This window comes from Haliotis cracherodii, unplaced genomic scaffold (assembly GCF_022045235.1).
Source record: "Haliotis cracherodii isolate W230 unplaced genomic scaffold, xgHalCrac1.p SCAF_12, whole genome shotgun sequence".
Classification (NCBI taxonomy): domain Eukaryota; kingdom Metazoa; phylum Mollusca; class Gastropoda; order Lepetellida; family Haliotidae; genus Haliotis; species Haliotis cracherodii.
The window spans coordinates 4,497,109-4,524,513 of NW_027266267.1; the positions used below are offsets into that span (position 1 = coordinate 4,497,109).

Consider the following 27,405-nt stretch of genomic DNA (forward strand, 5'->3'; position numbering starts at 1 on the left):
GACTGGGCTACACAACTGACACATTACAGCAATACTTCTTTGATTTAAACACACTGGCTCACATTCTTCATTCATTCAAGCACGGAAATTGAAGCCGAGTTAGTGCGTCACTGCTGAGAAGAGCGTCTGTGTATTTATTATCCCCACATTCAAACGATATTTCTATCATCACGATTTCGGCATATGTTATACATATTTGTTTTCAATGACATGTACGCCTGTGCGAAACATATTTCACAACTGTTGATACAAGACAACAGACATAAAAAAATTGTATGTAACATTCAGATGTGTACCAACCAACAACTGTATACCAAACTCTTGCATACTGTTATCAATGTACATGCATACACATCTGTTAGGAGATATATGTCTCGAAACATCCAAGTCATCATCCGAGGCGATACTTTGCAGTTTGGTGTATGCGTGATAAATATATTCACTCAGAATACACGGAAGTTTGAACAAACAGTTTCGTCTCCCTCATCTCAAAGATGTCCCATTTAGCGTATGGTCTTTTTCATAGTGCATAGTGCATTCAATAGCGATCATCTTTAAACGCGATTTCAATCCCCGCCTTCATTGGAGCAATTATACTGACACATGCTGAGCTTGCCCAACATATTATACAGCTTTGGCCATATTCAGCGTGTTCCGTATCTCTGTAATTGTACATGTGGTCAGTCTTAACAGTGAGCGGGGCGAACCAGGATTCTATCCCACAATGATAGGTTTTCTGGGACGCAACTGTGCACAGCGAATCGCGGCGCCTTAGACAACTGGCCCCCCCGGGCCCCCCAGCCTCAACAAGAAACTGTCTTAACAGACGATCAAATATCACATCGCTTGTGAATAACGCCACTAATAATTTACACAATCGAAAATAAGGGACGTCAACATATTGAAAACATTGAGATAGATAAATGTGACAAGACCCCTTCTACAATCATAAGAAAGTCCAGTGTGCGATTCCGACTACACCAGAAGCAGGTGTCTATGAATCACTATGAAAGTGGTGATACCAGGTGTTCGTGAACAGCCAGTGCACGTGTCACCCGAACAAAACACGAAAACATATGGTACAAGTCAAAATAAGTCATTTACTCTATTATCAGCTAACCAGGAAACAGTAGTCCGGTAGTGGGCGTGGCCTTATTTCTTTAGTTATTTGAAACAATAGCACACAAAGGCTTGAAGTGTATTTATTACACTGTTTGGGGTTAAAACAAAATTCTTCATTGAAAAGAAGGATCTTATAGCCTTCGACTCATTGCTAATTGCGACACTATATTATTGTGTAATATTTTCAGGTGTAATCATCCAATAAAACGGCCATTGTGCATGATTTTAGCCACTCTTTTGATCTTTACAAATTGATATGCTTTCATTATCATATTGCTTTTTTCTCTAATGCATTCAACTGAGAGTGACTGTGTAGATAGAGCAGTGGGTTCTCAGTTTTGTTGTACTTGCAGGCTTCGTCTCTGTATCAGCAACATTTGACCACGTCATTACATATGTTGGTCATGACTCAGTCATCTCCCTCAACGTATCTCAGGCTGGTTGGGGGTTTAAAGTCGGCGTGGAAGTTAACAATGTCACAGAATATCTCTTCCTTAAGTTTTATGAGAATGACATTGAAAGATTGAACAGCAGCCGTACATGGCACAGAGACAGATACAGAGTCCGAGGGAACATCACCTCATCAGTGTTCAGGTTGTCATCGCTTTGGTATAACGTTAAGTGCACTGTCCCTATTGATGTATCAAGGGTAGTGTGACAACATATATTCATTATTATCATATATGGGTATTCATATCTAAAGAATCATTGTTTTGAATGATGTCGCTCAGTGAACGTCGGTATGTGTATGGTGTTTTTTCTATGATGTTAGAAATTGATATGCGACATATTTGCTTTTGTTGAGTATTGTTCTGCTATAGAGACACCAGTCATGCCAGGACCATGCCAATGAGTTACATGCTTGTGGTATGTGTTGTTACATGGGGATCATTTGTTTTGGGTATGTATTTTCATTGACAAACTTAGAAACCAATCTCCTTACACATTTATTAACAACCACATTATTGCTGACAGTGAACGATGTTTTGTATGTGAGAGGTTATTGAATATGATGCATGCTGTTTAATCATATAATGATAATAATGTTGTATTTGCAGGTCTTGTATCTGTACCGTCCGGATCTGACCACGTCGTTACATATGTTGGTCATAACGCAGTCATCTCCCTCAACGTATCTCAGGCTGGTGGGATGTTCAAAGTCGGCGTGGAAGTTAACAATGTCACAGAATATCTCTTTCAGAAGATTTATGACATTATTAGAGTGAACAACAGCCGTACATGGTACAGAGACAGATACAGAGTCCGAGGGAATATCACCTCATCAGTGCTCAGGTTGACACTGTACAATGTCACTACAGAGGACGCCGGTATCTACGAATGTCGGAAGTTTGACAAAAACCAGAGGCTGCCTGGCTGTGAACAGCTTCTGACTGTGGCACGTGAGTACTGAATGGACACTTTATAGGACAACACGTTTTGAACCCTGTACGTTTGTGTGAGATTCTGCAATGAATTGGTGAACATAATTGTTCTGAAAACAAGAAATGTAAATATTGAGACACCTATCATCGCTTCAGTATATGACTGTCCCTATGAATGTATCATGGGTATTGTGACAAGCGTATATTCATTATTGTCATATATGGGGGCAGATATCTGAATAATTATTGTTATTAATGATGTCGCTCAGTGAACGTCGGTATATTGTAATGTTTTTTTTCTAAGATGTTAGAAATTGCTATTTTTGAGTGGTGTTCTGCTATAGAGGCCCCAGTCATGACAGGACCAACCACAGCTGTGGCATTTACTGGCGACGGCTCATTCCTGAAAGCCCACTTCAATGTTGATGTTACAGAGAATCCATCACAACCCAATATCACAGGGCCCGCCTCGGCTGTATCAGGTGGGAGTGTGACCCTGACATGCTCCTCCTCCTCCCGGAGTCTGCCCCCGGACCACCCTCCACTGACCAAGACCTACACCTGGAGGAGGAACAGTGAGGAGATTCAGGGAGGTGGAGACGCTTCTCTTGATGGACTGAACCTCACTATGAGAGACATTATCAGAGAGAAGAATGGCAACTACACCTGTCAGGCCGTGGAGGAGGGGCTGGAGTCTGACTGGAGTCACGGACATGTGCTGGATGTTCAGTGTGAGTAGAACATCAAACAACTTCACTTATTATATAACTGGCAGTGAAATAGTCAAATCAAATAGTGAAATAAATCTCGCCCTATACTATGTCTGAGTTGGGTATTCATGTTAAACTGCGGCATGGTATCTCAGTGGACTAGCACTATAAATCAGCATCAGTCCGGACTAGTACAAGCAGCCACACAAACACGTGCATGCACGTCGCTATATAAGTGCATTAATCTTTGACGTGAAGTTAAACCCAATTTCACCTCACCTCACCTATCAGATAATCTGGTCTTTGGTCAAAGGTAAAGGGACGGTCAGAGTCGCCGAAGCGACACTTGACTTTGTTGAAAGAAACTTGGAATTTGATAATTGGTAGTTGTCTGGCCTTCTTGTTTGTCCCTAAATATTTTCCGTCAAGTCTGTTCAGTTCCTGTTATATTGATAATACTTACATAATGTTTACAAGTGTCTGACCAGCTGTTTGTACATCACCATCACCATTATTCCTTCGCGCTGACAACTGCCGTACATTCTAATTGGTTAGATTTTCCTATACACTACATACAATTCTGGAATGTGTGTCTTCAGTTTGCATGTATTAAAAACGTTACAACAAGAAAAGTCTGTACTTACTAACTTTCGTCTGTCGTTCAAGTCTGAACTATTTCCGATCTGGAATGTGAACCCTGACGAAAGTGGCTTGGCTCCGGACATGGTTCGAGTACTTAGTTTGAGAAGTGAAATCACATAAAATCAGAATGGTGGTTAAATACGCTGTTTATATCATCCATTGACGTGGTTAGAACCGATATTGACTCACAACGGCCGCTAAATATCCTCTATATAGAACAAAGACGTTTAGCTTGTATAGTGTTGCACTCAGCATATTCTACCTACATTACAGCAGCCTGTTAATAATCGCGTCTGGACCAAACGATTTAGTTATTGATCTACATCGTCGTCATCGTCGTACGATGACATGCAGTCAACCAAGTAACCGAATCTGACCACCACAGTCATTTAATACACTCTTACGACCAGCATTATGTACATTAAACTACGTTTATAACGAAAAGGCTTATAACGAACTGACGGATATAACGAACTTACATGTACTTTTTTTGTCCCGACTATTTGCTGTAGTTATGCTGTATACATCCTTATGACGAACTACGGTTATAACGAACTAAAATTAGTCGTCCCGTTGAGTTCGTTATAACCGTAGTTTACTGTATTTTGATAATGGCATTTCTGAAAGGTTCAAAACTGACATCCCGAAGCAAACTATTTGTCATACACCAGCAGTGCCCTTAAGCTAACAGTGTTATATTACACTGTTAATGACAGCAGAATTGTAACTTATTAGCAAACATTCCAGATGGACCTGGGCAGACACTGTTTAATGCTTCAACCAGCTTCAATCTTGATTTTGGTAGAATATGACTGGCTTTTCTTTCTCGTAAGTAGATCCTTTAGTCAACGTTACTAAACTAAATATAAATGATTGAGACAAAGCTCAGGCTTTTATCTCCAGGTTGTAGTGGTTCTGAAAATGTTTTGGATGATGAAATCAAGAGCGAACTCAATAATCGCATTGTAAAAATTCTTTAATTATTTCTCATATTCAGATGGACCATACACGGTACAGTTTAACGAAAATGACGACAAAGTGACTGCCACAGAAGGTGACCCCCTCACAGTGACATGTTCTGCTGACTGTAACCCCGACTGCACTGTGACCTGGAGCGACACATCCAGACAGAGGGTGACCTCGGGACAGAGGGAGGCTGTGTTGTCTATACCAGCTGTAAACAGATCACTGTCTGATCTGTACACCTGTCACGTCAACAACACACATGGAAATAAGTCTAGGAACCTAAAGCTGGATATACAGTGTAAGAGCATTTGTCATACATTATATCTAGGCTCGGGGCATACACGTCGTTATGTACGTGCAACATTCGTGAGCCCGCTTTCACCTCACCTCACCTCACCTCACCTCACCTCACCTCACCTCACCTCACCTCACCTCACCTCACCTCATGTATTTCATGCTCACGTGGTATGTGGAAAATCAACCTCTTTTGACCAAATAAAGTCGTTGTATAAGACAATTTCATATTGACTCTACCATCATGTCAATGTTCATAAAAATATCCGACAGAACATTCTGACATCCAACTTCAACAGCTGGTATGGAACTAAAGTCAATGGCATCTCTTCAGGACATCAACATCTCTTTTCAGAATACCGGCAGTGAATAATTAATAGAGCAAATACAATATATATATTCAGAGAGATACCTCGCATGTTTTACATTCGGAGTATCAAGCGCGTCCTTCTTGTCGCCTACTTCAGTTGCCATGTTGAGAACAAACCGACCCTTATTTCATTCTGACCAGCCAGTTCCAGGTTTTGCTATATGTTTCGTGACAAATAATTGTTGAGCATGTATTCCCTTGTGCAACATTTATTGTTAATTACGTTTGTGATGTTCTTATTCCTTTGTATCTGTGTTGATCAATAAGCGGTGCCAATGTGCTGCTGTAACCCAAACTTCCTTGAGGATAATAACGTGCTACGTTATCTTATCGTATTTGATACTTTTTAATTGAATAGAGTCTGGATCTTTGGGGGTAGAACAGTCAGTGATACACCTGATGGCGTGCCATATAACATGCATCGAATATATCCATACAGCATTACTAACAATGCAGTAACTTACAAAAATGTGAGTTCAACACATATTTCTGATACCATGCATCCATCACTAGATCCAGATGACGGCGTCCAGGTTGCCATCATCGTGTATAGTGCCGCCCCTGCCCTTGTGGTGCCTGCTGTGGTCCTTCTAGTCTGCCTGATACGTAGATGCAGGAGAGTGAGAGGTGAGCTGCTGTCTCTCTGATACGTAGATGCAGGAGAGTGAGAGGAGGGCTGTTTTCTGGCTGATACGTAGATGCAGGAGAGTGAGAGGTGAGCTGATGTCTGTCTGATACGTAGATGCAGGAGAGTGAGAGGTGAGCTGTTGTCTGTCAGATACGTAGATACAGGAGAGTGAGAGTTGAGCTGTTGGCAATGAAAGAAGATGCAGACATGTGACTGAAAGTACCAGTGATTATTGGAAGATAAAGTATTCTTAGAACACGTCTTGATGACAGTGACAATATAGATGTTGGACGTTTTACTACTGTGTAACGCTTAGTAACAGTGCATCTTTGTTTTGCTTTTCAGAAAAAAGGAAATTAAGGTAAATAGTGAGTGAGTGATTTATGTTTAGCGCCGCTTTTAACATTATTCCAGTTATATCACGGAATGTCAACTTAATGTGTGAGGAAAGCCCGAAGTGATGCAGGTCTCAGACGTTTACCACTTCGGTGAAACCCAGGAGCACGGGTATGGTGCTGACAAACCAAGAAGCATAATCGGGCAGAACCGGGATTTGAACCGACAATGATAGGTTTCTGGAGTGTCCAAGGGACGCAACTCTGCACAGCGAATCGCGGCCCCTAAGACGACTTGGCCAGCCGTGGCCCCTAAACTAAATAGAAAAATATCAAAACAGAATATAACGATTGCATATTTAATAAGGGTCATCACATCTCTGTACATTTTATGTAACATGCAGGCACACATTCTATATCTCCATTTTGTCAAGAATATGTTTCTAAGATTATAAAGATTAAACTTACTAATTTGGATGTTGTTGGAGGTAGTGACATTTGAGGAAAATATTCAGTGGAAGAGGCAATGATACAAAACTTTCTGTGTTTTCATACAACATGTCTGTTCCTGTAACATTTCTGTCGTGTCTAGATATGCTGCCTACCTGACAGTACTGAACAGAGAGTCGTGTGTCAGCAGTCCCTACGCTACAGTCCATGACGAGGATGTCAGGTTGTCCTACTCTTGCAGGAGGTACTGAGGACCATTTCTGGCCACCTAAGTCAAATTCAAGAATACACTTTTTACTTAAGTTAATACAAGGCAGATGAAACTGACAGAGCAACTGTTATCATATGAACACTTAGACTTTATCTAAATTTCGTGAATATGTTGGGTTTTCATGATTTTCTTTTGTTTTTTAAAAAGTTTGATAGACACAATTTTATGTTTATTTTATTGGTTATTTCATTTCAAAGTATAACGCAAAATATACTGGAAGATAGATTTAGAATTTGCCTGTATTGAAGGAGCAACTTCTTGTGACTTATATAATTGTTATTCCTTTTATTACAAAAACACAGGCATGCTGTCAAAGATATAGGAGAGAGCAACGGAGAATCTTGTGCCACAAGCGAGCCCTACTATGCTACATGCTATGACGAGGATGAACGTTCATCCAGGTCAAGCCACGGGTCTGATGCTACAGCTGACTACGAGACTCTCCAGTCAGATGAACGCTTCCACATCTACACGGCTCTGTATCCTCCACTTCACAGCAATAGGAACAGATGCAGGGTGATGTGAGATGCAGGAAGGTTGATGCAGGGTGATGTGAGATGTAGGAAGGTTGATGCAGGGTGATGTGAGATGTAGGAAGATTGATGCAGGGTGATGTGAGATGTAGGAAGGTTGATGCAGGGTGATGTGAGATGTAGGAAGGTTGATGCAGGGTGATGTGAGATGCAGGAAGGTTGATGCAGGGTGATGTGAGATGTAGGAAGATTGATGCAGGGTGATGTGAGATGTAGGAAGGTTGCTGCAGGGTGATTTGAGATGTAGGAAGGTTGATGCAGGGTGATGTGAGATGTAGGAAGGTTGATGCAGGGTGATGTGAGATGTAGGAAGGTTGATGCAGGGTGATGTGAGATGTAGGAAGGTTAATGCAGGGTGATGTGAGATGTAGGGAGGTTGATGGAGGGTGATGTGAGATGTAGGGAGGTTGATGCAGGGTGATGTGAGATGTAGGAAGGTTGCTGCAGTGTGATTTGAGATGTAGGAAGGTTGATGCAGGGTGATGTGAGATGTAGGAAGGTTGATGCAGGTTGATGTGAGATGTAGGAAGGTTGATGGAGAGTGATGTGAGATGTAGGAAGGTTGATGCAGGGTGATATGAGATGTAGGAAGGTTGATGCAGGGTGATGTGAGATGCAGGAAGGTTGATGTAGGGTGATGTGAGATGTAGGAAGGTTGATGGAGGGTGATGTGAGATGTAGGAAGGTTGATGCAGGTTGTTGTAAGATGCAGGAAGGTTGATGCAGGGTGATGTGAGATGTAGGAAGGTTAATGCAGAGTGATGTGAGATGTAGGAAGGTTGATGCAGGGTGATGTGAGATGTAGGAAGGTTGATGCAGGGTGATGTGAGATGTAGGAAGGTTAATGCAGGGTGATGTGAGATGTAGAAGGTTGATGCAGGTTGATGTGAGATGTAGGAAGGTTGATGCAGAGTGATGTGAGATGTGGGAAGGTTAATGCAGGGTGATGTGAGATGTAGGGAGGTTGATGGAGGGTGATGTGAGATGTAGGGAGGTTGATGCAGGGTGATGTGAGATGTAGGAAGGTTGATGCAGGTTGTTGTGAGATGCAGGAAGGTTAATGCAGGGTGATGTGAGATGTAGGGAGGTTGATGCAGGGTGATGTGAGATGTAGGAAGGTTGATGCAGGGTGATGTGAGATGTAGGAAGGTTGATGGAGAGTGATGTGAGATGTAGGAAGTTTGATGCAGGGTGATGTGAGATGTAGGAAGGTTGATGCAGAGTGATGTGAGATGCAGGAAGGTTGATGCAGGGTGATGTGAGATGTAGGAAGGTTGATGTAGGGTGATGTGAGATGTAGAAGGTTGATGCAGGGTGATGTGAGATGTGGAAGGTTGATGCAGGGTGATGTGAGATGTAGGAAGTTTGGTGCAGGGTGATGTGAGATGTTGGAAGGTTGATGCAGGGTGATGTGAGATGTAGGAAGGTTGATGCAGGGTGATGTGAGATGTAGGAGGTTGATGCAGGGTGATGTGAGATGTAGGGAGGTTGATGCAGGGTGATGTGAGATGTAGGAAGTTTGGTGCAGGGTAATGTGAGATGTAGGAAGGTTGATGCAGGGTGATGTGAGATGTAGGGAGGTTGATGCAGGGTGATGTGAGATGTAGGAAGGTTGATGCAGGGTGATGTGAGATGTAGGAAGATTGATGCAGAGTGATTTGAGATGTAGGAAGGTTGATGCAGGGTGATGTGAGATGTAGGAAGGTTGATGCAGGGTGATGTGAGATGTGGGAAGGTTGATGCAGGGTGATGTGAGATGTAGGAAGGTTGATGCAGGGTGATGTGAGATGTAGGAAGGTTGATGCATTGGTAGGATGACTTTGAGCCACGGACATTTCCACATCTACACGCCTCCTATCCTAATCTTCAAGACAGCAGATTCAGGGTGGGCGTGAGATTGTATATAGATACAGTTAGTTACAGATCTCCGAACACGACTCTCTTTGTCAACAGTTTTTGTTAGTGACTATGCTTGTGTGTAGATGTAGGCCTAGATGCATAGTGACAAGGTTCAGATTAAAGGACCTCCCTCGTATTTGTACTGCTTTTTTTTAATTAAATGTTTGATTCCTTCAGGTTTTTTGTTACCTTTTAAGCGATAACTAATAAACCTTTTTTGCCTTTATTATATATAAATCATGTTCTTAAAGTGCAGGGGGCACGGTTGGCCCAGTCGTCTAAGGCGCCGCGATTCGCCGTGCAGAGTTTGTCAGCACCATACCCGTGCTCGTGTGTTTCACCGAAGTGGTAAACGTGTAAGACCTGCTGACGACCTGTTAAAAGCGGCGTTAACCCCAACTCACTCACTCACTCATTCAAAGTGCAATGTTAGATAGAAACTAATTCGAAGCATCGGATTAAAGTTTGTTAACAAACACAATTAGTAGGCCTGGCTGGCCGCTAGGGGTGAAAGACTACCCTAGCCGATTTGTCTGAGTTTGACGTCCGCGCTTTGTTGTCCCCGAAGTCGGGGTCGCTGTCGCGGTTGCCGTCCAGCTGTGTGTACAGAAACTGGCTACATAACAGATGGTTTGATCCGATGTATGTTTATCTATTTAGATTAATGCTTGTGTAGATTTATAATGCCTTCTGTGTATTTAGATCGGGTCTGCTGTTTATTAGAAGTGACTGGTTTACTATCAGTGCTGCTTACTTTTGTATATGATATTTAGACGTACATAAGTTGTGTGCATCCTTTTTTAATAGCTTACTTAAAGCCTTAAAAATGCTGTAGCATGGTGTTTATTGTCTTGTGTTAATAAATAATTAAACTTCAGTTCGTTTCGTTCAGTTTCGTTCCTCCTCAGTCTCCCATCTCCCAAACAGTAAGTCCTCATCATATTCTTACGAGACTAATGACACCTCTCTAAAGTTCCCTGAGATTCAGGATGACGTGCACTAGACTTCATGTGAGTTATGCCTAACTAAAGCTTAGCCTGCTGGAAAACACCAGACATGAACATTAAAGTACTGATCTGACAGAATAATCACAGGCAAGCCAAGCGTGGTGGAGAGCTTTATCAAAGCCTTCATAATAACCTGAGCTGTAGTTTTCCGTAAAGGCCTCTGGAAATCTTGTGGAAGCACACATGATAGTAAGCATGTACTGATTTACTCCACAATGTACTGTGTCAGGAATTTATCACTATCCACATCAAAGGGGTATTAACAAAAATTATACCAATAAATACCAATATAATGTAATAAAACATTGATTTATAACCACCTGTACTTAAGACTGACTCTGTCTCCTTTTATCTCTTTTATATATGTATGTTGCGCAACGGTAGCTTCACTTTAGCATAATAACTGATTCTTTTGTAACTTTGACTCCATGATGTTAGTTGTGAAAATTATTATGACTCGCATGAAACATATGGCTGCAAGAGTTCTGTCCCCTTGTGGTGATGTAAGTGATTTGACTTAGAACTACATGGCGTCATTGATACAGAGGGGGTGGTGAGAACTTACGTACTTCGACCTGCTGGGTTGTTAAAAAACCCACAACTTTATATATGGTTGAAAAATACGCTTTTATGAAACTAATTTTCAGTGAGAGACTTACTTTTTTCACCTCTGAGATAGATCGTTTTCAAATGACCTCCTACAACATTGTGGACACTTTCACCAAAACTATTGACTTGGCAGAGGAGTCAGGGGTAAATAATGACGAGCATATAGCCATGAAACTGCTCTGCCTTGAAGTTAAACAAGAAGACAAGAATGTGAGTAGCTGTATGGTAACTATATGGGAGCACTTACAGTGGAGTGAGAAGTTCACGTCGATCCCCTGCAAAAATGTCCTTGTGCTATAATATCTCATGTTTTATTCAAGCTTCATTCAATAAGCTGTTCATGTCAGTAACTAGCGAGAGACAACACGAGCCTATCTCCGCTCGCAGTATCGCCCCATGTGCGTTTATTCATAAGCTATACAGAGTTACGTCCCTTGGATCAGTTAACCGGGACACACACATCGAATCAAGCGGATTTCTCCAGTATCAACATAAAATACTAAATCACTACATTTCTCCCTTTCTTTAAAAAGAGAACAAAATGTCTTATTCAAAATAAATTGACACCTACATAATTGCAAATCATTCAGCTGTGTTATCTTACATCCAAATGAATAACCGTCAGTCATTTGCACAAATAATTAATCACACACATAGGTTTTGAGATGTGCTGGCCTCTGGGTGGTGGGGTAGCCTTGTGGTTAAAGGGTTCGCTCGTAGCGCGGAAGACCCGGGTTCGATTCCTGACATGGGTACAATGTGAAAAGCCAATGTTTTTGTCCCCCGCCGTGATATTGTTGGACTATTGCTAAAAGCGGTGTAAAGCCATACTCACTCACTCACTCACTCGACGACTCGGCGAGGTCGTGTTCTTATCGATGTAACTGGTCTCACCGGTTTAATTGCATACAGCTTGTGTGGCAGGTTCTCCAGATGCGTTTTAGACTGCTTCGTCACAAGATCAAGCTTAAATCTGACTTGTGTCTTTATCATTACGTTGTATGAATTGAGCTGCTTGTAAAGCGATTCTGAGTTAATCTGCTGTAGGATCTCCAAGCGCTGCAACGATAGGTTCGTTTTTGGAAACAGACGCTCCAATCTCAATGACAGTGAGCCCCGGGACAGGTGACTCCATAAATACCTGTACCTTGATATTCTGCAAGTAGTAGAAATGTAACGACAGGAGGAATACTATGTCAGTCACAGAACAGTCACTGGATGGAGTCCATATGCTACTACTTAAATTGCTTGTTGGACAGTTATTTTGTCAGCTTCTTTATGCGTTGTGGCAGTGTCATGTCTGCTGGATATGATGTAGTGGAACACTTCAAGTGGGACATTATTCTCTCCTTTAATGTTTGTGTTCTTTGGTGTGAACATGAAGCAGATCATCTTCATTAAGGAGGTCAAGGGACATCCAATTTTTCAATGCATGGCTGGTTTCATTGATTGTGAGGATAGCCTTCTGGGAAGGTAAGATTGTTTAAAGCTTCTTGTGATAAACTCAACTGCTGGTATTGTTGCTCATCCCTCATTGTGACATCCTTAGTGCTGCAGTCCTTGTGGTAGTCAAATACCAAGTACACATGCCCAACTTTCGGTTTTGATATACTGTTAGCTTTGAAAGCTAGATAATAATCTAGGACTGATCCATAAATAATCAAGGCTGTTGTCTTTATGATAAGATGATACTGGTTCTTCTTAAATACGTTTCATCGTGGACCTTGCCTTGCCTACTCTAACTTCTCCAGCGTCGCTGAACATGGAAGTGGGAACTTGTGCCAATTCATGAGAAAAGACATGCTTAATCACGAGATCTGATCTTTTCTTTGTATTTATCATGTCGTATTTCAACATTGCGTTTACACACCTTCCTATGGAGACTTAATGCCCATGTCTTTAGCCTTTTAGGCCTCAGGTTAATTCTAACAGTTCCACCTTGCTAATGACGAATGTTATTTCGATCCACATGTCACACCAGATAGCATTCCAGAAGCCAAGTCTGTGTCTGTGTCTAATGACATGAGCATCTGTTCTTGAATTTTGATGAGCATAGTTTCAGTGGACCTTAGATAGAATGGGTGAAGGAAGAGCACGGGTCTACAGACGTCGGGGAGAACGTTACGCCGGAAACTGCATACAGGAAGTGGACAGGTTTTGTAGGGGTAGCGTTATGATGTTGGCGGCAATCTCCCATCATGGCAGGACAGGTTGTTCCATATCCAGGGCAGTCTTACGGCTCAGGACAACAATCGACCGCATACAACACGTATCACAAGAGCCTCTCTACACAACAACAACCTTGATATTCTCCCCTGTCCCTCCACACGCCCGAATTTGAACCCGATAGAACACCTGTAGAATGAATTGTAAAACCAACAAACAACCAACAAATGTATTACAGGACTTACAAATTTTAAGTTTACAAATCAATACAAGTTACTGCAATTACAATGGCAGTACACAATACGGTGGTTGTGCAATATGTAATGGCAATAAATATTATGGTCGCAGTGATCAGTATTAAATAAAAAAATACAGTGACGATAGCAAAAGTCAGTTATAATGATATATATTCACCCAGCGACGACAGCGGTAAACTTTCCGATATGGGATGGGAAGGGGATAAGGGATGATGAGCGATCCCCACATGAAGATCAAGCGATCCTGGTACCGAAGCTGGTCTTGATGTGATGAAATGTGTGAGAGATACGTAAACACTCCTGTACTATATACTAGTATATATAGCCTAACAAGCTACTGGAAGTTTCCATACCGTGCCCTCACCAGTCAAGCAGCAATAGAACATTACAGAACTTTCCACATGTTTCTATATGATACTATCACCGTCGGCGGTTTACACACTTACGTACTTACTTACTTTGGAGATTTAACGTGCGCTTTCCGACTGATGCGTATTTCGCACACGGGCCCGGCCAGGCCATTTAATGTGTTTCCGAAAGGGGCGAAAGTGGTGTGTGCAACCCAAGAGGGGGCTTTAGGGGTTGCTTATATAGAATTTGGGAATTTTGAGATTTGGAATAGATGCCGATGGGGTTGGGGAGGAGAACTAAGGGAGCTGTGTATGGTGGATGTTTGTTTGTTTTTGTGATTTTGATTTGGTAGGTTATTGTGTTTTTAGATGCGTTTTATTAGTTCCGTTTTTATTAAGAATATGCCTAAGGCCTTGAAGTTTTCTAGTTTATTTTGTGGGTTTAGTATTGCTTCTAGAGTGAGAGCCTTGTTTAGATTGAGGGTGGTTTGTAATGCGGTTCGATGTGTTAGGTAGTGTGTGCACTGTATGAGTGCGTGTTCTGGGGTTTCTGGTTGTTTGCAGTGTGGGCAGTTACCTGTAGTTTGTTTTTTTATTTTTTTTAGGTGGTTATTTAGGTGGGTGTGTTTGGAGTTTAGTGATTACTCTGTCGATTTTGATTGATGGATGGAAAATGTTTGGTTTGGTTAGTGGTTTGCTGAGCACTTTTTTTATTTGGCTATTTGAGTTTAGATATAGGTTATGCCATTTTTTTGTGATTTTTTGCTTGTTTACACTTTTAATTTCTGATTTTGAGATGGGTAAGTTTAAGCTTATTTCTGGGATTTTGAGGGATAGTTTAGCTGCTTTATCGGCGTTTTCATTACCGTATATTCCTACGTGGGCGGGTATCCACAAGAAGGTTATTTGTTTGTCTGCCTTAGTTAGGTCGTTGGAGCTTTTAAGTATTTCATTTATCAATTTAGGTCGGTTTTTGGTATTTTTGTTTTGGAGGGCTTGCAGTCCACTTAGGGAGTCGGTTAGTATTAGGATTTTTTTGTGGTTTTTGGATTCTGGATTATGGAGGGCTGAGGCCATGCCCATTAGTTCTGTCGTGAATATTGATTGGTTGTTTTGGAGTCGGAAGGATTGTGTGGTTTTAGTTGGTTGTGTTGTATGAACTCGGAAACCTGTGTGTTTTGAGGTCGGATCTGAGGATCCGTCCGTGTAAATGTGACACCAATTTGGCCAATGTCCGTGTATGTATGCTAGTGTGGGTCGGTTTGTTTATTTATTTGGCTAGCTAGTGTTGTGTCTATTTTGGGTATTTTAAGTTTAGGGGTGAAGATATTTGATTGTTTGCAGTTTTGTTTATGATTTTTGATTTGGTGTTCATTTAGGTAGTTTGTTATTCTTTGGGATATTAGGGTAAGTAAGGGGTGTGTTTACACACCACACTAGCATCTAAATATAGTAACTTCCTGACGACTGGTCACTGCCCAAACACAATGCAATGAGCGCCTACCGAATCTCAACCAAAAAACAATGTAACACAGTTACAATCATTGTCAAACAAGACAATACACTGCCATATAACAACTGAAATTCCCTTCAAGGGGGCGATAACTATATTCACTCAGTCACGCACTCACTTAAACCCCAAGCAGACACTGTGATTTCTGAAACCACATTAGAAAGAAAGTTTATTGAGTCGTATCCCTTTATATGGAAGGCGAATTCCCCCTTGGTTCCACGGCCATCTGGTGTCTCTGTATTGTCACCACCAGCTGTAACTCTGTTGATATCTGACCCACTATGTCACCAGAACTATGTGGATGATGTGAATTCTATCGTTGCATATTACACCTTGTATCGGAGGGCCTTCAATTTTCCCCTTGCTATGTCCATTCTTACACCTATCACCCCCCATTTGCCCTGTGTCCATTACCAATTACTTAGCTATAATTACTTAAGTGTTGGCTTCCATTGTCTATTGCTAATCATCTGTTGGCTTCCTTTGATAGGTTGTACCCTTTGTTAGTTTCCACCTTTTGTTATCTTATTAATTTTGTTGTCCTTACATGTATATACATATATGCTCACTACCTCATGAAGGAGTAAGCATACACTCCGAGTGAATATGGTTTTACGCCGCTTTTAGCAATATTCCAGCAATATCACGGCGGGGGACACCAGAAATGGGCTTCACACATTGTACCCATGTCGGGAATCGAACTCGGGTCTTTGGCGTGACGAGCGAACACTTTAACCACTAGGCAACCCGACCGCCCCGCATACACTTCGAAACGTTGTGTTCCTCATAATAAAAAAGGTAATATCCATATATTCTCTTCCTTATTTTCACTTCTGTTTTAGTGAACTGAAGATAAAATTCGTTTGATAGGGAAATATCATCAAGTGAAACTAGCTTTAAGGACGTATTCCCCGCAAATCACCCCAGAAGCTGAAACCTGTCAGTGTGAACTCAACACGCTTGTGACTATGTTTCTGTTTTACGTTGTGGCCGGAGGACTTCATGTGTGTGGTATGTATCTGTATCTGTCTTCGAAAACTGAACTTGCTTATATCTCTAACTGTCCTTATGTTATTTTCCTTGATGCTTCGCAACAATCTATCAGCTGTTACTAAGCTTAAGTTTCAAGGAAGATTAGTTGATTTGCGTGCTAGTGACAACTGGATGTCGACACACTGTTACAGTAATGGCTACGATGTCAACATGACCATGAACCCAGCGAATGTCAACAACCTAAATGTTAGTACTGTATGCTGTGTGTGTACAGATTTTGGTTGATTTTGGCTGTAGCATTATGTCTTGTATGCGTATATATTTTAGCAGGAATACTGTTAAAAGCAGCGACCTGACTCATACACTTCCTGTTGACAAACAAACTGTTGGTGTTATTAGATTTAATGCTCTATTGAACAGAATGTGATGTGTGTGTATAACACAGCTTGTCTGCCTAGTGCGCGTAAAACATACAACATACACCACATGAAGGGACAGTGTTTCCCAAATTTATTTCATAAATTGCGCAGGTCATGAAATATAATAAACATAAACATACACATGATCCCCGCCCCCAGATATGTATAGCCATCTAGAACATGGGTTATCAGTGTTAATTCTAGGTGGACAATAGTTTTGTTTAGTCCTGTACAGGAAGATTCATAGTCTTACACAATCTTCTGTAATTGAATAAGTCGCCGAGATTGGTGCAATAATATGATAGCTTATTAATGGTTGGGTGCACACGATGTCCATATGTAAACGTCAGTCTTCATTTTCAATTGAATACTATAGCAAACCGATAGATTCGAGTTTCTACTATTATTTACTTTCTGACACGAACAAACTTGAAACCCACACGTGTGTGGTAGTAGTATCCAGGGGAACTACATGTACCCTTACACGGGATATATCCTATAAGGGAATTTGTTACATAGTACCTCACCATAAGAATATGACAAGTGTAGTTTCAATCTATTCCTCCACATCACAGTTACAAGCATGCAATAGTCGTTCCCGATTCACCATCATACCCAGCTTTGTACAATTAAGGATGCAAATGAACAGCATGTATACAGAGGTATTTAGTCAGTTGCCTATGGCATAACATTAATCCAAAGCACCTGTCTTACAACTTAAACATTTTTACAGTGTATAAATGTGGTAATATGTTATGGACACGACCCTCAACAATACAATATTGCAGCATATAGCTGAACAAAATACAATGCATTCTATATATAGTATAAATATACTAGATTGGAAGACGACAGGAATAATCTTTTAGTTATATTGATTCTGAAGGGTTCCAGTGATAGATTCTTCTCATGTGTGTAGAACGCAATAACAGATATTATTGATACAGGGAACATGTACCTGTCACTCATATTATCGAAATAACATAGACACACATGGAAGGGTAATACATATAAAATCATTTAGAACGAGGAAAACAAAGACTAAAGCTATCACCGTTGTCATAAATACAATTCATCACATCATATCTGAAATAGGTATAACACTTTTGGCAATACTAAATCTGCCCTTAAGATTTCGTCATCATGGTCTAGTGGAAAGGGCTCCTGCCTGGCTCGATCTCCGGGCCGCGCCACACCAAAATACGTTGAAAGATGAAACTTGTTGTCAGCATGGTAAGTCAGTGGGCTGGCATGAAACAACCCGGCATTAGTCCGGACGAGTACAAGCAGTTCTCCTAAACCGTTCAATAATAGTTTATTAGTCACAGAATAATTGTGTCTAAAACGCAACATGGCAACATTGGTACACTGTTCTTGTATGTCATGAGAAAATATATTTCTCGATCATACACTTTTCCCTTTCCTCTAGACATACAATCATAATTCGTTCGTTGTGTTTACTTTTTAATAGACATACCGAACTGAAGCTACATTAATGTTGTAAATGAAGCCTGTACAATACCTTAATACAGTCTTAAACATAATTCATACAAATAATGCATATACTATGGCTTATACTGTTTCTGTCTCATGTCGGATTACACTCACAGTGAATTATGTGGCACATTATCAATATGATATGCATTTCGCAAAGTCGGTATATGAAATAAGTTTATTAGAAGAAATGTATCGGGAATGCAACACTCTTAATGTATTTCTTGGTTATACTTGTCACTGTTCAGTTTTCGTTGTTTTCTCATACTCAGACACTTAGGGACATACTGACCGTTTTGGCCAAATTTGACCCACTGTTTTCATGAGCTACACGTGTTGCGTATGCACTAGTGGATACATAGGTTTATACTTAGAACGTGAAAGAGGTCATGTGAGCCTTGATGGCAAAGGTATCAGTATATGAGAAAATATAGCAACGTGAACCCAGTATTTCAAAAGTTGGGGCATATGATCATTGCGTACCGGTCATATGAGCATATAGCAACGATTGAAATACATACCCTTGATAACCGGAATGATACCTCACTTGATAAGGCTTGACAACACTTGACAATTTACAATTTACAAATGATGCTCAACCTAAGTAAGTGTCCATGTTCAAACTCTGTAAACTTAGAAGGGACTTGGAAATGTCAGCACCTATTACAATTAAGAGAAATGCATTGGAAATGCTCTGTGATCAAGTATTTACTGGGTATCAACTTTTGTATTTCATGCTTGGAAATGTCTGCAAATCAGGTCATAGCATTCATGTCAAATGGTGCTTGTGCATACGACCATACACGATGATCATATGTTTCAAAGGTGTAGCTTCATATGAAATAAACGCCCCAAGTTAGTTTATATCGGGAAACTAACGTTAATCTGTTCACTGCTTACATTTCCTACTGTATACTTGAAGATCAGGGGTAGAATAGGTCTTCAGCAACCAATTGATGCCGTAAAAGGCGACTGTGCTTGTCAATAACAGGCGACAAACGGGATCGGGTGGACAGGCTCGCTGACTTGGATGATGCATGTCATCGTATCCCAATTGCGTGGATTGATGCTCATGATGTAATATTGCTGAGTGCGACGTTAATCAACAAACAAACAAACAAACAATCATACAAACAAACACACAAACATATTTGAACAGTTTTAAGAGCCAGCAAAACTGCCACCAATATATACAAAGTGGAGTAAATTAATGAGAAAATAAGTAGTGTTTTTAGCAATGTATCAAACATGTCGACACCAGATATACACCAGGGATGGGCTTCACCCATGGCAACTGTGGTTGGTATCTAACCCTAGTCTTTGGAATGACGAGACACCCCTTTAACGACTGGGCTACACAACTGACACATTACAGTGATACTTCCTTGATTTAAACGCACTGGCCCACATTCTTCATTCATTCGGGCACGGAAATTGAAGCCGAGTTAGTGCGTCACTGCTGAGACGAGCGTCTGTGTATTTATTATCCCCACATTCAAACGATATTTCTATCATCACGATTTCGGCATATGTTATACATATTTGTTTTCAATGACATGTACGCCTGTGCGAAACATATAATTCACAACTATTGATACAAGACAATATCAAGAAAAGAGAGATCTAAAATATTGATAAGACTGGATGTATACATATAAAAACTTGTATGTAACATTAAGATGTGTACAAACCAACAACTGTATACCGAACTCTTGCAATGTACATGAATACACATCTGTCAGGAGATATATGACTCGAAACATCCAAGTCAGCTTGAACAAATAGTTCCGTCTCCCTCATCTCAGAGATGTCCCATTTAGTGTTTGGTCTTTTCAAAGTACATTCAATAGCAAAGGACTTCCAGCGATCAGCTTTAAACGCGATTTCAATCCCTGCCTTCAATTGAGCAATTATGCTAACACATGCAGTTTTTTGTACTTGCAGGTCTCCTCTCTGTATCAGCAACATCTGACCACGTCGTTGCCTACGTTGATCATAACGCAGTCATCTCAATCAACGTATCTCAGGCTGGCGGGGAGTTCAAAGTCGGCGTGCAAGTTAACAATTACACAGAATATCTCTTTCTTATTGACACAGACACTTCAATAGTGAACAACAGCCGTACATGGTACAGAGACAGATACAGAGTCCGAGGGAACATCACCTCATCAGTGTTCAGGTTGACACTGTACAATGTCACTACAGAGGACGCCGGTATCTACGAATGTCGGAAGTTTGACAGCCAGAGGGTGCCTGGTTATGAACTGTTGCTGATTGTAGCAAGTGAGTGATGATTTAGTGCAATATGATAACAAAATATAAATTCATGTTCAGGAATGACGTTATGTATAATACTTTGACGAAAGTTAGTTAGTGTAATAATCTATACCACTGATGTCCTAAGTGTGGACAACAGCACCTCCATAATCATAAGAAAACTCAGTTAAAAGACCAATGTACAAATTTCAACCATATCACAAGCATGTGTCAATGAATCACTATCATAGACATAAGACATAGAGGCAGAGACAGTGCTGTTTAACTATACACCGATCTTCAACATTGCCTGTGAACACCTGTACATTACTCTACTGAAGCTCATCACAACTATTTTAACACATCTCTGCAAAACATATTGATATAAAGCTGCAATGTCGTCATTAATCCTAAACGTAAAGATAAACACACATCCTGGCTTTAGAAGTAGAATCTTACATTTGTCTAGGAACTTTTATATAAAATCAACACAACGATTAGGAGTATTAGGATAGGACATTACTTCCTGTTGTAACTTTGGAGCACTGACAGTTTCGTGACCTGGGGAAATAAACTCAACAGGTTATTGACGATAGTGAGTTTTGTATGCTGCAGTAGTGGGAGTCCCAAAACTTTATCGTAAAACCTTCTTTATGAGCACTCGTGCTATGGTCCTGATACTGTAGTTTTATATGTAAAAATAAAGATATTTTATCAGGGAAGCCGACCCCATCGACCATCATAGGACCTGGCTCAGCTGTATCATTTACTAATGACGTCTAATTCCCAAGCCCATGTTGATGTTACAGAGAATCCATCACAACCCAACATCACAGGACCTGCCTCAGCTGTATCAGGTGGGAGTGTGACCCTGACATGCTCCTCCTCCTCCCGGAGTCTGCCCCCGGACCACCCCCCACTGACCATGACCTTCACCTGGAGGAGGAACAGTGAGGAGATTCAGGGAGGTGGAGACATCCCTGTAGATGGACCGAACCTCACTGTGAGAGACATCAGCAGAGAGAAGGAAGACAACTACACCTGCCAGGCTGTGGAGGAGGGGCTGGAGTCTGACTGGAGTCACGGACATGCGCTGGATGTTCAGTGTGGGTGAATCAGTGATCTGTATTGAAAGGCAATGTAACCCCTTGGAAGATTAAGAATAGTGAACATTCCCCTCGTCAATACTGTTCGAATAAAGATCAACTGTTGTTCTATCTTGTTGCATACTAAGGCAAATACACTCTAGATTAAATATCACTCAAACCTTTGGGGTTCAACATGTATTTTTGCTTTTTTAGTAGAATTTGACTGGCTTTTCGTTCAATAAAGACTTGTTGTAAGTAGATCCTTCAGTCAACGTGACGTGACAAAGCCAGGGCCTTACTAAACTAAATATAAATGTTTAAGACAAACTTCAGGCTTTTATCTCCAGGATGTAGTGGTTCTGTGAATGTTTTGGGTGGTGAAATCAGCAGCGAAGTCAATAATCGCATTTTCATTATTTCTAATATTCAGATGGACCACACACGGTGCAATTTAACGGAACTGACGACAAAGTGACTGCTACAGAAGGTGACCCCCTCACTGTGAGATGTTCTGCTGACTGTAACCCCGCCTGCACTGTGACCTGGAGGGACACATCCAGACAGAGGGTGACCTCGGGGCAGAGGGAGGCTTTGTTGTCTATACTAGCTGTAAACAGATCTCTGTCTGATCTGTACACCTGTCACGTCAACAACACACATGGAAATAAGACTAGGAACCTAAAGCTGGATATACAGTGTAAGAGCTTTTGTCATACATTATATGAGCTGGTACGGAAATAAAACCAATGACATTTCTTCAGGATATCAGCATCTCTTTTCAGAATTCCGGCAGCGAATAATTAATATACAATAAAATACAATGTATATATTCAGAGAGATACCTCACATGTTTTACATTCGGAGTATCAAGTGCTTCCCTCTGGTCGCCTACTTCGATTGCCATGTTGAGAACAAACAGACCCGGATTTCATTCTTACCAGCCAGTACCAGGTTTTGCTATATGTTTCGTGACAAATAATTGTTGAGCATGTATTCCCTTGTGCAACATTTAATCTTAATTACGTTTGTGATGTTCTTATTCATTTGAATATGTGTTGATCAATAAGCTGAGCCAATGTGCTGCTGTATCCCAGATTTCCTTCAGGATAATATGGTGCTACCTTATGTTATCGTATTTGATATTTTAATTGAAAAGAGTCTTGATCTTTGCGGGTCGGACAGTCACTGATTCCCTTGATGGCGTGCCGTCTAACATGCATCGAATATATCCATACAGCATTACTAACAAAGCAGTAACTTACAAAAATGTGAGTTCAACACATATTTCTGATACCAAGCATCCTTCACTTGATCCAGATGACGGCGTCCAAGTCGCCATCATCGTGTATAGTGCCACCCCTGCCCTTCTGGTGCCTGCTGTGGTCCTTCTAGTCTGCCTGATGCGTAGATGCAGGAGAGTGAGAGGTAAGCTGTTGTCTGCCTGATGCGTAGATGCAGGAGAGTGAGAGGTAAGCTGTTGTCTGCCTGATGCGTAGATACAGGAGAGTGAGAGGTAAGCTGTTGTCTATCTGATGCGTAGATGCAGAAGAGTGAAATGTGAGATGTTGTCTGTCTGATACTTCGATGCAGGAGAGTGAGAGGTGAGCTGTTGTTTGTCTGATACTTCGATGCAGAAGAGTGAGAGGTAAGCTGTTGTCTGTCTGATACGTAGATGCAGGATGGAGGAGAGGTAGGCCGTTGTGTGCCTGATACGTAGATGCAGAAGAGTGAGAGGTAGGCTGTTGTCTGTCTAATACGTAGATGCAGGAAAGTGAGTGTTGAGCTGTTGTCTGTCTGATACGTAGATGCAGGAGAGTGAGAGGTAAGCCGTTGTCTGCCTGATACGTAGATGCAGAAGAGTGAGAGGTGAGCTGTTGTCTGTCTGATACGTAGATGCAGAAGAGTGAGAGGTAAGCTGTTGTCTGTCTGATGCGTTGTTGCAGGAGAGTGAGAGGTGAGCTGTTGTCTGTCTGAAACGTAAATGCAGGAGAATGAGAGGTGAGCTGTTGTCTATCTGATGCGTAGATGCAGGGGAGTGAGAGGTGAGCTGTTGTCTGTCTGATACGTAGATGCAGGAAAGTGGGAGGTAAGCTGTCGTCTGTCTAAAACGTAAATGCAGGAGAGTGAGAGGTGAGCTGTTTTCTGTTTGACGCGTAGACTCAGGAGAATGAGAGGTGAGCTGTTGTCTGTCTGATACTTCGATGCAGGAGAGTGAGAGGTAAGCTGTTGTCTCTCTAAAACGTAAATGCAGCAGAGTAAAGAGGTGAGATGCTGTCTCTCTGATGCGTAGATGCAGGAGAGTGAGAGGTGAGCTGTGGTCTCTCTGATACGTCGTTGCAGGAGAGTGAGGGGTGAGCTGTTGTCTTCTGATACATAGATGCAGGAGAGTGAGAGGTGAGCTGTTTTGTTTTTGATACGTAGATGCAGGGGAGTGAGAGGTAAGTTGATGTCTTCTGATACGTAGATGCAGGAGAGTGAGAGGTGAGATGTTGTCTGTCTGGTGCGTAAATGCAGGAGAGAAAAGAGGTGACCTGTTGTCTATCTGATACGTAGATGGAGGAGAGTGAGAGGTGAGCTGTTGTCTGTCTGATGCGTAAATGCAGGAGAGTAAAGAGGTGAGCTGTTGTCTGTCTGATACGTGGATGAAGGAGAGTGAGAGGTGAGCTGTTGTCTGTCTGACGCGTAGACTCAGGAGAGTGAGAGGTGAGCTGTTGTCTGTCTGATACTTCGATGCAGGAGAGTGAGAGGTAAGCTGTTGTCTGTCTAAAACGTAAATGCAGGAGAGTAAAGAGGTGAGATGTTGTCTGTCTGATGCATAGATGCAGGAGAGTGAGAGGTGAGCTGTTGTCTCTCTGATACGTCGTTGCAGGAGAGTGAGGGGTGAGCTGTTGTCTGTCTGATACATAGATGCAGGAGAGTGAGAGGTAAGCTGTTGTTTGTCTGATACGTAGATGCAGGAGAGTGAGAGGTAAGCTGTTGTTTGTCTGATACGTAGATGCAGGAGAGTGCGAGGTAAACTGTTGTCTGTCTGATACGTAGATGCAGGAGAGTGAGAGGTACGCTGTTGGCAATGGAAGGAGATGCAGGCATGTGACTGAAAGTACCAGTGATCATTGGAAGATGAAGTATTTATAAACCACGTCTTGAGGACAGTGACACTTGCCGAATGTAGATTCTTGACGATTTACTATTGTATAACGCTTGGTAATAGTCTTCTTTGTTTTGCTTTTCAGAAAAAAGGAAATTAAGGTAAATAGTGGTTGGTTGGTTGGTTTGTTGTTTAACGGCGCACTCAGCAATATCCCAGCTATATGACGGCGGTCTGTAAATAATCGAATCTGGACCAGACAATCCAGTGATTGATATCATGAGCATCTATCCACGCAATTAGGATCGATGACATGCATCAACCAAAACAGCGAGCCTGACCACCCGATCCCGTTAGTCGCCTTTTACGACAAGCATAGGTAAATAGTGAGTGAGTAAGTGAGTGAGTGAGTGATTTGTGTTTAGCGCCGCTTTTAACATTATTCCAATTATATCATAGCGTGTCATCTTAATGTGGGTGGAAAGCCCGAAGTGATGCAGGTCTCAGACGTTTACCACTTCGGTGAAACCCACGAGCACTGGTATGGTGCTGACAAACAAAGAAGAATAATCATGGCGAATCAGGATTCGAGTCCACAATGATAGGTTTCTGGAGTGTCGAAGGCACGCAACTCTGCACAGCGAATCGCTGCGCCTTAGATGACTGGGCCAGACGTGCTCCCTAAGGTAAATATCAAAATATCAAAACAGAATATAACGATTGCATATTTCATAAGGGTCATCACATCTCTGTACATTTTATGTTACATGCAGGCAAACATTCTATATCTCCATTTTGTCAAGTATATGTTTCTAACATTGTAAAGATTAAATTTGGATGTTGTGGGAGGTATTGACATTTGATAAAAATATTCAATGGAAGAGGCAATGATACTCTAATTTCTGTGTTTTCATATAACATTTCTGTTCCTGTAACATTTCTGTCGTGTCTAGATATGCTGCCTACCTGACAGTACTGAACAGAGAGTCGTGTGTCAGCAGTCCCTACGCTACAGTCCATGACGAGGATGTCAGGTTGTCCTACTCCAGCAGGAGGTACTGAGGACCATTTCGGGCCAAGAACCACGATTATTTCCTTGAACAAATTTATGAAAGTGTCATGTTTCTTCTTCCTTCAGATGATATGATCTCTAAAGACTGAATGAATCTGTATAATAGCGATCTTATAAACATCCACCCACCTAAGTAAAATTCAAGAATACACTTTTTACTTAAGTTAATACAAGACAGATGAAACTGATAGAGCAAATGTTTTCATATAAACATCTAGACTTTATTTATTTTTCGTGAATATATTTGGTTTTCATGATTTTCTTTGTTTTTTTAAAACATTTTGACGGACACAATTTTATGTTTGTTTTATTGTTTATTTCATTTCAAAGTATAACGCACAATGTATTGGAGGATAGATTTAGAATTTGCCTGTATTGAAGGAGCAACTTCTTGTAACTTATATAATTGTTATTCCTTTTATTTCACAAAAAAAACAGGCATGCTGTCAAAGGTACGGGAGAGAGCAACGGAGAATCTTGTGCCACAAGTGAGCCCCACTATGCTACATGCTATGACGAGGATGAACGTTCATCCAGGTCAAGCCACGGGTCTGATGCTACAGCTGACTACGAGACTCTCCAGTCAGATGAACGCTTCCACATCTACACGGCTCTGTATCCTCCACTTCACAGCAATAGGAACAGATGCAGGGTGATGTGAGATGTAGGAAGGTTGATGCATTGTTAGGATGACTACGAGCCACGGACATTTCCACATCTACACGCCTCCTTTCCTAATCTTCAAGACAGCAGATTCAGGCCGGCGTGAGATGTTAATAGATAGAGTCAGTTACAGATCTCCGAACACGAGTCTCCTTTTCAACAGTTTTTGTTAGTGAATATGCTTGTGTGTAGATGTATGTCTAGATGCAGAGTGACAAGGTTCATATTGAGGGACCCCCCCACGTATTTGTTTTGCTTATTTTTTATTAAATGTTTGATTCCCTCAGGTTTTTAGTTACCTTTTAGGCGATAACTTAATAAGCTTTCATTGCCTTGATTGTATATAAATCATGTTCTTAAAGTGCAAGTGCTGCACCTTTAAATTATTGCCTTATTACTCCTGTTAGTTGAATACTAATTCGAAGTAATGTTGTTAACAAACACAATTAGTAAGCCTGGCTGGCCGCTAAGGGTGAAAGTCTACCCTAGCCGATTCGTCTGACTTTGACGTCCGCGCTTTGTCGTCCCCGAAGTCGGGTTTGCTGTCGCGGTTGCCGTCCAGCCGTGTGTACAGAAACTGACTGCATAACAGATTGCTTGATCCGATGTATGATACCTTCTGTGTATTAACATCGGGTCCGCTGTTTATTGGAAGTGACTGGTTTACTATCAGTGCTGCTTACTTGTGTATATGATGTTTTGGGTGGATCCTTTTTTTTAATTATTTACTTAAAGCATTAATGCTTTAGCATGGTGTTTACTGTCTTGTGTTAATAAATCATTAAACTCCAGTTCGTTTATCGTTGCTAATGCGCCGTAATGCAACCA

The 27,405-nt window shown here is 41.3% G+C and overlaps 1 protein-coding gene across 1 annotated transcript; it reads left to right on the forward strand.

Annotated features, from left to right (window-relative positions):
* Nucleotides 1-1,006: 1,006 nt before the first annotated feature.
* Nucleotides 1,007-26,575, forward strand: LOC139458130 (myelin-associated glycoprotein-like). Its single transcript, XM_071239436.1, has 9 exons — nt 1,007-1,079; nt 1,476-1,658; nt 2,181-2,522; nt 2,939-3,235; nt 4,854-5,120; nt 22,185-22,483; nt 23,698-23,708; nt 25,796-25,897; nt 26,353-26,575. Exons 1-9 carry the CDS (start codon nt 1,007-1,009, stop codon nt 26,573-26,575), a joined length of 1,797 nt encoding a protein of 598 aa, XP_071095537.1.
* Nucleotides 26,576-27,405: the final 830 nt, after the last annotated feature.